The sequence below is a fragment of the Lissotriton vulgaris genome, chromosome 1_1 (genome assembly GCF_964263255.1).
Source record: "Lissotriton vulgaris chromosome 1_1, aLisVul1.2, whole genome shotgun sequence".
In the NCBI taxonomy this organism is placed as follows: domain Eukaryota; kingdom Metazoa; phylum Chordata; class Amphibia; order Caudata; family Salamandridae; genus Lissotriton; species Lissotriton vulgaris.
This window is the reverse complement of record NC_141685.1, coordinates 852,972,585-852,985,497: the sequence shown is the minus strand read 5'-3', so window position 1 is coordinate 852,985,497 and position 12,913 is coordinate 852,972,585. Positions and strand designations below refer to the sequence as shown.

General features: G+C 38.9%; 1 protein-coding gene across 1 annotated transcript in view; it reads right to left on the bottom strand.

Annotated features, from left to right (window-relative positions):
• Positions 1-12,913, bottom strand: part of ABCA4 (ATP binding cassette subfamily A member 4) — a 1,055,123-nt gene that overhangs the window by 316,314 nt on the left and 725,896 nt on the right. Inside the window, exon 28 of the mRNA XM_086957892.1 lies at positions 1,652-1,776. Within this exon, the coding sequence (XP_086814018.1) occupies positions 1,652-1,776 (125 nt within the window). The remainder of the gene's footprint in view (positions 1-1,651; positions 1,777-12,913) is intronic.

Genomic DNA, 12,913 nt, shown 5'->3' with positions numbered 1-12,913 from the left:
GGGGTGGGAGATAGAGGGTGAACCTTTGAGAAAAATGGTGGTCAGAGATAGGAGAAGGGTAGGGGAAAGGGGGTTGGCACGTGCTGCAGAAAAGCAGGGGAAACCGGTGCTTTTCTTCCATGGCATAAGTGCTTCTGATCCTTCGAACTTGACAGGTTATATTTGTGGCTGCATAAAGGATATAGTGGAGAGTAGGAGTTGAAGGGTGAGTGAATGATAGACAGGTGGGGTGACATGTGATGGGAACGTTCAGGGTGAATGAAAAGTGTGAGGTGGCTGATATGTGGGGAAAGGGGAAGAGGTGGAAGTGGGAGAGAGGTCAGAAAAGAGTGGTCTGGGAATGGGGCAAAGTCAAGATGCTGAGAGAAATGGCCTGAATGAAGCAAACAGAATGTGTGGAAGTGGTGGGGGGAAAGAGGTAGTGAGGTAATGGGGAAAATGTTACGGGTTGATACTCAGATTTGTTTTCAGTGGTTGCACTGCTCTGGCATGCATGGGCCCCTTGTAGCTATCTCTGACTTGGACACCCTTTGAAAGAGAGATCTGAAACATGAATATTGCTTTTTTGTGTAGGTAAGTGCTTAGGGTGAGTGAGAGATCTAATGAGTGTTTGTGTCACAGCAAACAAAGCAAAATAAAAACAGAAATTTTTCACTGGCAAGAAAGATCAGGCCCTTTTGCCTTTCAATGACATCAAATGTTTCTGTTTTAATTGTTGCAGGAAACTAGGGGCATATTACCAAGCAATAATTATCGCTATTGCTTGGTTAGCGGGAACAATTTACCGCTGAGCTGCGGCGATTTTTACCGCAAATAAACCTTGGTATTACCAAGGTTTATCGCAAATGCGATAAAAATCGCCGCAATGCATGAATATCGCTGAAAAGTCAGCGATATTCATGCATTACCGAGCTAATGCTCTTAGCCATGTTATCCACCTACCATTGGATAACATGGCTAAGAACTGCTCCTGGGCAGGTTTTAGCTTTTGGAGATATTCGCGCTTAGCACGAATATCTCCAAAAGTTGGTAATAGGAGATAGCGATGTTAGCGACTGTTTTCAGTCGCTAACATCTTGGCACGCCCACTTTGCATGTCATTAGTGATAAATATCACTAACATGCAAAGTGGGGCCCAAGATGGTCGCTATCTCCTACTAGCTGTCGCTAACTGGTGTTAGCGACAGCTAGGTAATAGGGAGATAATTTTATCTCCGCTTTCTTGGCTTTTAAAGCCAAAAAAGCGGAGATAACCCCCCTTGATAATATGCCCCTAGATGTGGACCTCACATCACTATCAAAGCCCTAAGATGCCTGTTATTACATTAATAGTAAGATGTTGTTACTCTTGCATTTTATAGAAGCAGGGAACACTGGCAGCTAAGAGCTCAGGAGTACCTCCATCTCATTCCACACTGCACTCCTCCTCCAGGTTTGTGCCCTGTCAAAACTATCTGTGTTAATTGTCGTTTGCTTGATCTAATTAGTACTTGACAATTCTAATGGTATACACTACAAAGAAGCAGGTAACTAGTATTACAATCAACATAAGGTACGGTGCTAAATAAATATAAACATGTAGACACTGTTTAACGAATATGAGGTTGAAAGAAGAGAGAGGAAACAGTAAATAAGGAACAACTCCTCTGACCTGAAGAATGTAAACTGCTGTCCGTAAATCCAAGGGTGTAATGTTAAACTAGGATATTCTCCAAACGGAGGTACGATGAGTGTAAATATCATCGCTAACAGCACAAAACTTGCTGGGAGAACAATCTGTAGGGAGTGCAACAAACATAGCCCTGAATGTTTTGTCCATGATATGTGAAAATGTATGTGAAACAAAGACATCAATTACAACACATGAAACACATGAAACACAGAGCCACAGAGCAGAGATGAGTATGCATCTCAGGTAAGACATGTAGAAGGTCAAATCCTAAATGTCCATGCCACATCCTTAAACGATCTCGGATGTCCCAGCATCAGATTTAAAATTTGAACTGTTGAGAAACTGAATGCAGTCATAATCCAAGAACAAAATAATAAATAAGGGGCACAGTTCATGGCAATTGAGTTAAAGATATTATTCAGATTCAAATGTATCAAATACCCATGGTCTATTTATAAAAGAATGGGTGGAACCCGCTGACAGGACTGGAGTGGAAGAGTGTCAACACACCTTAGTTAAGTTCCAGAAATTGAAGACTTCCAGAACTTTACAGAGACAAGTTAGAAAACGTCTTTGAAGTGCTCTTTGACTGGCTGGTAGTAGCGCAGTCAGTGCTTAATTTGTAAAAAATAAGTAAGTGCCAGGGCTTTGTTAGGAGGACACTGCAGCTTGCACCACTCATTGCCCCTGCCAGCGCCACCAATCACAGAACAAGCACATATATTAAACAGCACAACCTACATGTGGGACAATTCAGAGTATTCCAGGTCCCCAACCCTATAAGAATGGCTTGGGCAGCAGCTATTAGTCATTTTTAATGTATATTGAATTAATAAACCACTGTTGTTATTATCGCTAATTTAGACAAACAGTGCCATCATGTAGAAGACTGTCATACGTCCTGGTGTTGACAAGTAAGTGCTTGTGCCGAGCACCAGAAACCACCAGCTCAACTTAAGCACTGGCCTAGAAGCAGTTTAAAGCTTTTACTACATCAGGTGGCAATGAATTGGGGGCTGCTACCTGGTGCCGTGACAGGCCGGGTAGCTGCGGGATGCAGCTTACTGTCAAGAACAACTGACTGCCTACTGGGAGGTGATGCCTGCAAGGTTCCGCCCTAATGATATTTGTACCCTTTGGAGTTGTTTTTGAGTGCACTGTAGGAGGAGCAGATGGTAGCTGCTGCTCCAGACAACCATCTGCTCCTCCAGACACAGGGGAGGCCGATTGAATGATGACTCACCCTGTCGCATGTTATGCTTATAGGAGAGGAGCCTGTGTTCGCCGTATGTTGCGCCCAAGCCATGTTCTTACGAGGGCTGGAATGTTGTGTTCCTTACTATATGATTCCCATCCATACGACATACCTACCATGCTGGGTGGCTGTTTCCCCCTTGTTCTAACTTTTACCCTTCCCCATGGTTATGTTGGAGAGAGGTACAGTGCTTGCAATGTAGTGGATTGAACCTGTGATCCATTTTAGCTCTTCTGTACCAATCTGTATACTATTTTTGTATAGATCGAAATTTAGTACTTTGTACGTCTGTCTGACCTTTTAATACAAATGTAAAAAACTTTTTACTACAGTACAGTACAGTTTTGAGGTAGAAGGGGAGGAAGTTTAAAGCACCAAAGGTCCATCGCAACACCCATTGCCCACCCCTTTCATGCTAAATACACAGTGAAAGCGTGCCTTATTTACAAACCAGAGTTAAACCACGTTCAGTGGCTTAATGCTGCCTTGTAAATATGGTTAGGCCCCTATTGCCATCACAACATCAATGAAAGTGACGTTGTGGTAGCGATGAGGGTTTGTAAATATGCCCTTAGGTGTTCTGTGCACAGTGGATGCTGGGAGTTATGCCGAGTGCTGTGTTCTTTTATAACCTAAATTTCAGTGTTTTTACATGTTGCACCAGACCACAACATTAATTTTTAACTGTTTCTTTCAGTGAATTTAATTGACTTTTTTTGTGTGCTTCGTTTCCAACTCAGTCTGCCTTGGCGCATGGCCGGCAGCCAACCCGCAATGGCTGCACAACCTCTGCTGTGCTGAGTCTTTGGTTGGCTAGGTGGAGCCTCAAGCTAAGTGGCAGCCCATCCTACACTGGACACAGCCTTTGACCATAAGCATCTAGCTTAGCAACAGGTCTTCACCATAGGCGCCCTTCCTCCTGACTTCCAAGCAAAACCATTTTTTTGTTTAGTGTAAATTGTGCTTTTTTTATACACTACCTGGAACATAAGAGCAAGATGGGACTCACGAGTCAGGCTCAAAATAGCAGTAAATCCAGCACATAAAACGACCACTAGCGAGCTCTGAAGTCAGCTCTAAATTGCACAGCATTTTTGGCACTTTTTTCTCAGGAGTGCCTTTTATTGTCCATATGTCTGGGCACCTCTCATAGCCCGAAAGTCGTAAGTCGGAGCCAACTCACGAGTTCCAAGATTTCCTTACAATTGAAGGTCGAGGATTTAGAAAACCGACAGAGACGGTCCATTCTTAGACTTTTTGGGATCCCGGAAGGCTCAGAAGGGTCGGATCCCAGGTCCTATCTGGTTACGTTATTTCAAAGCGCCTTTCCAGATTTATCTGACTGGGATGGACATTCCCAACTCCAATGAGTCCACCGTTTACCTTTAATTCAGAGAAATAAGGAAAGCAAATTTCCGAGGCCCTTTCTCATTTGTTTTGGCAATTATTTATTAAGACAAGCAGTTTTGTTGAAAGCCCGTCCTAATGCCCCTGTCATTTTTGAGAATCTCTCCTTTTTATTTCGCTCTGATCTTAGTAAAGCTACTATGGATAGATGGTGGAAATTGCGCAAACTCATTGACCCTTTTAAGTCTAAGGGGGGGCTAGTGTTTCTGCAAGAACCTGCCCGCCTCAAGGTTATTAAAGGCAGTCACACATATTTTTTCACTGACGAAAAAGTAGCTGAGATGGCACTCTCTAAATTCGTTTAACATCTGTCTTCTTAAACATGGGAGAGAAATTTAGATCTTCTGTTTAAGAGGTTAGATTTTTCCTCTTCCATTTTCTGCTAAGAATAGTGTTTATCTTTCAATTATAGGGTTATCTTTTTCCGTCAGTAGGGTAGCATGGGCTGGTCCACAGCTACTTTTCCTTGTTGCTGCCCAACCAGCGGCAGCTGAGGATCAAGGGGTGTCCCCCCCACCCCCCAGGGAGGGAGGAGAAATGGGGGGTGGTGGGTGGATGTTTCAGGTTCTCCGAAGGGTGGTGTTTTGTGTGGGGTAAAAAAGTTTTGGAAAAAAACTACTCGAGTGGGAGATGTGTTGGAAAAGATAAAAGGGAAATATATATATATATATTTTTAGCAGAATGACTATAACTGTTTAAATCAATACTTTTCTGAATGTATAAACTAAGATGTCTGGCATGGAATGTTGCAGGGTTAAACAGTAGGAATAAAAGAGGTCTAGTGTCGGAAGAGCTAAGACTATATGATCCGCATTTTGTTTTTCTTTCCGAAACCCACATTGCCCATAAAGACAAGAAATTATTGAGCCAACTTGGCTACGACGTTATAATTTGTTCTGCTTTGGGTGTGTCTATTAGAGGGGTAGCGATTCTTAACACCTTGAATGCTACAGCAATTCCCGCTCAGTGCTGAACTCTTCAGATTTCCATTGTTCATGACGAGCTCAGCTCGTCATAAGCACACAACCAGTGTACTGCATGATGAGCTGAGCTAGGCGATTCAGAGCAGAAATCCTTAAAACTGCCTATGATAAAGATGGAAGGTGGGCTATCATGCAATTAAGCATAGAAAAATGTAAATATGTATTCTGTGATATATGGGCCAAATACGGATGAGTTTATTGTTTTCGATCGTTTAAATGTAGAGCTTTTGGATTGGGAGGGGGAACTTATCATAATGGGATATTTTAATTGTATTATGGACTATCAACAGGATTCTACAAGACAAGGGGCTTTCCAACTCATGCGTAAATCACGATCTTCAATTCTAGAATTGGGTCGCATTCATAACATTAGGGACATTTGGAGCAGTATCTATCCCAACATTGCTGGCTATACATACTATTCTGCGCCTCATAAACTGTGTTCCCGTATTGATATGGCTTTTTCCACTGACAATGTACTGAAAACTAGCTCTATGGAGGTTGGTCCCCGAGTTACCTGAGACCATAATCCTATTTTGTTAATATTTTCCATCGAACAAACTCATCCGGGCTCTAGGCCATTCTCCCTTCCTAGATACTTATTGTCAGATCTGAGGTTTATACCGTAGCTTAAAAGCCATCTTATAGAATTTATTAGACTTAATCTTGACTCTACATTATGCACAGAGTGGGGTGGACTATCTCTGGTCTGTAATGACAAATTTGGGGTACAGTGGTCAATTTGTTAGGTGGATACAGGTGTTACATGATAATCTCATAGCTAGTTTCAGCTATGCCGGGCTGACTTCCTCTACTTTTGCTATCTCTCGGGGCACCCGGCAGGGGTGCCCCTTATCACCTTTACTATTTGCTCTCTCAATGGAGCCGTTCGTATATGCTTTACAGATACAGTCCCGAATCATACCCTTTAAATCTGGCCCCCACTTTTTGAAAATTACTGCTTACGCCGACGACATTGCCATCTATTCGCCTGATGTTGTAGAGGCATTACAAGGGATAGCGATAGAGGCTCGTAGATTCGGAGTGGTATCCGGCTATAAGTTAAAAGGTACACAGTCAAAATATCGAGTTGGAAATATCGACCTACCATAATATGAGTCTGAAATATCGAAGGAGCATAATATCGAAGTCAAGAATATCGTAGGACAGAATATCGACCCAAGGTAAGTAATATCGAAATTCTTAATATCGATGTAAGTAATATCGAAGTTAGTAATATCGATAGCATATATATCGATGTTACTAATTTCGATGAGACTAATATCGATATTTGTATTATTTTATAGTTTTTTATTATGTATGTGTTATATGTTAAATTTAAGTATTTAAAATAAATACTATTATATGTGTATTAATTTTATATAATAATAAATTAATTTATAAGAAAATTTTATGTTTTAGTACCGGAGCGGGTTGTGGGTTTATAGGGGAATAGGGTGGGAAGTAATTTAATTACGGTAAATTGATTAATAATTAGTAGGATTAATTAATTAATTATAATTAATTGCTAATTATTAATAATTAATTGGAAGAAAAAAATAATTGATTAATTGATATATATTTTCTGTAGCGGGATGTGGGTTTATAGGGGAATAGGGTGGGGAGTAATTTAATTGAGGTTAATTATTTAATAATTAGTAGGATTTATAAAATAAATTTAATTAATTGGTAATTAATTGTAATTAATAGTTAATTAATTTTAATTATTTGCTAATTATTTTTCATTAATTCATTATTGGATAAATGTGTTATATTATGGGTAGTGGTTTTATAGGGAAATATGGTGGGAAGTAAAGTAAATGTAATTAATTAATAATGCATTAAAACTAATTGTATTGTTAATAATATAATTGTTAATTAATTATTAATTGGTAATTAAATATTATTAAATGGTATTATTTTACAATAATTTTTGGTAAAATATATTTTGCTAAGCATGTGTTTTATAATTAAGAATAGGTATTGTATATGGTTTATATTTATTTAATAGTTTATTTATTTATAATTACAAAAATCGTTTATTTATAAGTATGTTATTTTAACCCCTATACTATCCAACACTTTCCCTACTGTTGCACTCTCTGGAGTTGGAATAGTATTTTTTACCCCTACGCTATCCAACGCTTTCCCTACTGTTGCACTCTCTGGAGTGGGAATAGTACTTTTTACCCCTACGCTATCCAACGCTTTCCCTACTGTTGCACTCTCTGGAGTGGGAATAGTAATTTTTACCCCTACGCTATCCAACGCCTTCCCTACTGTTGCACTCTCTGGAGTGGGAATAGTAATTTTTACCCCTACGCTATCCAACGCTTTCCCTACTGTTGCACTCTCTGGATTGGGAATAGTAATTTTTACCTCTACGCTATCCAATGCTTTCCCTACTGTTGCACTCTCTGGAGTGGGAATAGTAATTTTTACCCCTACGCTATCCAACGCTTTCCCTACTGTTGCACTCTCTGGAGTGGGAATAGTAATTTTTACCCCTACGCTCTCCAATGCTTTCCCTACTGTTCCACTCTCTGGAGTGGGAATAGTAATTTTTACTCCTACGCTATCCAACGCTTTCCCTACTGTTGCACTCTCTGGAGTGGGAATAGTAATTTTTACCCCTACGCTATCCAACGCTTTCCCTACTGTTGCACTCTCTGGAGTGGGAATAGTAATTTTTACCCCTACGCAATCCAACGCTTTCCCTACTGTTGCACTCTCTGGAGTGGGAATAGTAATTTTTACCCGTACGCTATCCAACGCTTTCCCTACTGTTGCACTCTCTGGAGTGGGAATAGTAATTTGGACCCCTATGCAATCCAACGCTTTCCCTACTGTTGCACTCTCTGGAGTGGGAATAGTAATTTTTACCCCTACGCTATCCAACGCTTTCCCTACTGTTGTACTCTCTGGAGTGGGAATAGTAATTTTTACCCCTACGCTATCCAACGCTTTCCCTACTGTTGCACTCTCTGGAGTGGGAATAGTAATTTTTACCCCTACGCTATCAAACGCTTTCCCTACTGTTGCACTCTCTGGAGTGGGAATAGTAATTTTTACCCCTACGCTATCCAACGCTTTCCCTACTGTTGCACTCGCTGGAGTGGGAATAGTAATTTTTACCCCTACGCTATCCAACGCTTTCCCTACTGTTGCACTCTCTGGAGTGGGAATAGTAATGTTTACCCCTACGCTATCCAACGCTTTCCCTACTGTTGCACTCTCTGGAGTGGGAATAGTAATTTTACCTGTACGCTATCCAACGCTTTCCCTACTGTTGCTCTCTCTGCGGTGGGAATAGTAATTTGTACCCCTACGCAATCCAACGCTTTCCCTACTGTTGCACTCTCTGGAGTGGGAATAGTAATTTTTACCCCTACGCTATCCAACGCTTTCCCTACTGTTGCACTCTCTGGAGTGGGAATAGTAATTTTTACTCCTACGCTATCCAACGCTTTCCCTACTGTTGCACTCTCTGGAGTGGGAATAGTAATTTTACCCCTACGCTATCAAACGCTTTCCCTACTGTTGCACTCTCTGGAGTAGGAATAGTAATTTTTACCCTTACGCTATCCAACGTTTTATATAATTACTTGTAAAAAAATTAAATGTTTATTTTATTTTTTATATTACTTACATTTTATTTATGTTATTGTTTTATGTTTGTAAATGTATTAGTAAATTAGAATATATTTTATTAATTTATAAATTAGTAAAATAATTATTAATACTTATTGTTCAGTACATATATATTATATATTTAGTGTATATATTTAATTAATGTATTATTAATATATATGTATTATTTATTAATTTTAAACATTATTAGATACTTTTAAATATGTATATTTTATTTATTAGTGTTATATACTTAATTTTACATTTATATATTAAAAGAAAAAAATCGATATTTTTAACATCGATATTTTTTACATCTATATTATTTTTTCGATATTTTTTGTACTTACCATGTTGTAGATAGGATGTCGATATTTTTGCTCTCGATATTGTTGACTCGATATTCTTGTAGGTCGATATTTATGAGGTCAAAATTCTGTCAGTGATCCAGATTAAACATAAATAAAACACAAATAGTTGTTAATTATGAACCAACGGTAGATGTCTCTGGGGTTTGCAAAACTGCCACCTATCTGGGTGTTAAAATGACATCTAAAATACATAATATGATTTTCATTAACTACGATGCTTTATTAAAGTCTTTAAAAAAATGGCATGAACTCCCTTTGAATTTAATAGGCAGAATTAATTTAATTAAAATGAAAATCTTCCTCAAATTTCTTTCAGCACTTAGTAACTCTTTTTTTAAGAAGTTGGATGGGATTTTTTGCAGCTTTATATGGGGATATAAAAAAGGCCGAAGGTCCATGCTGCTACTTAAAAATTCTCTAGACAATGGCGGGTTTAACTTTCCTGATTTCAAATTATATTTTTGGGCCACTTTTCTCGGGCATCTTCGCTCTCTGCTTAACTCGGATAAACCACTGCATTTTCATATAATTATGCTAAATTCGGACTCCAAAATGTTCGTGCTATGACTTAACGACCCTAATTACTTTAAGAGGGTGAGATTTAAGACCGCTAGAGATACTGCTAACATCTGGTTCAATATCTTGGCATTCTGCAATACTTCTTTTTTTCATCCGAGACTACGGTTATGGGGTAATCCGGGTCTTCCCGGGATTTTTAACGACGGCATGGCTCACTTATGGTCTACACAAGGCATTAATACACTGGGGGATTTATATGGCTCCTAAGGCTTTCTAGATTTGAAAACACCTAAAACTTTATATAATTTGACAGCATCAACGAGATTCAAGTACATTCAAATATATGATTTTTTAATACGTAAGACTAAAATACGTGCAATATTATATTCTGATATTTGGAATTGTTTATATTCAACTAAGAACAAATCTTTAATTAGCGAAGGTTATGGGTGTCTCAATGCCTATAAAATTAATGATTGTTCTAAGTTAGCGGTGAAATGGAGCGATAAGATGAGCACTAATATAACCCCAAATCAGATAGCTGCCTCCTTCTCTAATATCAATAAATTGGTTCAATCTTCAAGTCTATGATTACAACAATTTAAAACTACATGTATGCTTTATTATACACCTGAAAAGAATTGTAAATGGTCTACTAATATTTCTATCAGCGAACGTACCAAATGCCCCAAATGTGACTTAGTAGCTGCAGACCTTGGACATATGTTGTTTTCTTGCCCGGTCCTGATCGAGTTTTGGTCTGCATTAGACAAAGTGTTGAAAATTAAAAGGATAGATCTACCTCCTCTTACTGCTTTAATAGTATTGTTAGATTTGCATCCTGTTACTTTACCCCAGCAAGCTTTGGTCACTATATTACTGTCTTGTGCTAAACTAACCATAGCTAGAGCATGGATTTCTCCGAAACCTCCTCATATTATGGAATGGTTGTTACTAGTAAATTAAATATACACAATGGAGCTAACCCTTGCAAAGTTACGAGGCTCAAGGTCACTAATAAAATGTGAAAAGATTTGGGGTGGCTTCATTTGAAATGTACCTACATTTCTCGGTTCTTCTTTCTTTTGAGATACTGGGTTAAATGCTCTATAACATTTCGATTTCTTGAATATTCATCCTGTGTCTTGTTAAAAATGTTATCTTTTGTTCTGTTAAACTCAAATATGTGTTATGAATTGTTGATTTTTCATTCTGCTATATTGTTCAATCTAATTGTAAGTATATATGCTTTTTTCTTTCTCCCTCTCGGGATGTCAATAATAAAATTTAAATTTTTTTTTTTTAAAAGATCAGTACACTTTCTGATGTACAGGGGTAATTCATTCCAGTATAGAGGGGTTAGGTAAGAACTTATGAATCAATGTCTTTGGAACCAATGCATCGCTGCTGCAGCATGGGGAACACCCACACATCGCTAGGCTGCACCCCGCATCTTCGTCGACACAACAAGCATCAACAGGATGAAATTTTATTCAGCTGGCCTAAGTGGGTCTCTGTATCTCACCCACATGCCATTGTGGTCGGCTTAAACCTATGACTTTGCCCCGGTTCAGGGTGACCAGATTTCCCAAATAGGTGCTTTTTGCTTCTAAGCACTATATTACATATTATTCTTTAATAAGTAATATCCCAAGTTTTATTGAATGGATTTTTGTCATTTTGGTCTCGCTCTATTTATTACATTAAGTTCTATTGTTCTAACCTGGTGTGGATTAATTTTGTGTGGTGTGTTCATGTTTTATTATTTGAAGTGTTGCACAAATACTTTACACATTGCCTCTTCAGTTAAGCCAGCCTTTTCTGTGCCAAGCTACCAGAGGGTGAGCAAAGGATATTTCAGGGTGTGTTGTGACTTACACTAATGAGGATTGTGGTTCCTGCTTGGACAGGGTACATACCTCTGCCAACCAGAGACAACATTTCTAACATTCAATCTTTCAAGAGATGTTTTCTTTTGTTTGTTTTCCTCAACTGCTCTTTTACTATTTTCATATTTGTTTTAATACGGGCAGCAGTAATGGTAGAAGTCTTGTTCTGCATATGCCACCTATATCAAATTTCTCCCTATAAAATTCCTGCTAAAGCACCCTTCAGACCAATATTTGGCAATATTTCTTCTCATTCTTTTGATACAAAGGAGTTTGGGTTTTTCATCATGTATACATAAAGCAGTACTGCTTTATATACATCAAAATGCTATTCACTGACCTCTAGCCAGATATAAGTAGTACGCAGCGGCTCGCCAAGTGTTTAAAATGACTTGTTATTCATCGGCCACTACCGCCCTTACGACGTTGCATTGGCTGCCTATTGAGAAAAGAATTTTATTTATGATCCTGGTGATTATGTTCAAAGCCTTTTAGAGACACTGGACCCAAATACCTTGCAGCCAAGTTCACTCATTATGTCACGGCTAGGACCGACATATCCTACACAGCAAACCTTCTTAGGCCCCCCCCACCTTTAGGTATAAAACCAACGGAGGAAAATCCATTGCATGCTTCGAAACAACAGCGTGGAATCTCATGCCCGCACACCTAAGGCCGATAGAATCAGAGATTCAATATAGAAAGTGACTGAAAACCTGAATTTTGGGTCACAGATGCATTCTGCTCCTCACTGGTATAGTAGAACCTTCTCTTACTTACTCAGTCAATCTAGTTTCTTCTGTGTAGCGACAGAATGCTCCCCCCAGAGTGATAGCTGCGCTTTACAAATATCCAAATCAAATCAGATATCTCCACTTCCATCTCTCCAATCTTTTCTGTATGGAAATATCCACAGCATGTGCAGAGATCTCAACCGACATAGGGCTAGGTTTTAGGAGTAACTGTGGGAGGGACTGGGTAGTGATGACAAAATGTGGAATAACTACTATCAAATTGGTGAGTGCATGAATGGGCTTTTTTGGGAAGGATAGTAGTGCACTCCAAGTTAAAAAGTTACCAACCTGTTAGATCCAGGCAAAGGTTTCAATATTTTAAACCGGAGTTCAATCCCTGCTAGTTATGGCACAGAGAAGACAGGCTTAACTTAGAGAAAATATGTAAAGAAT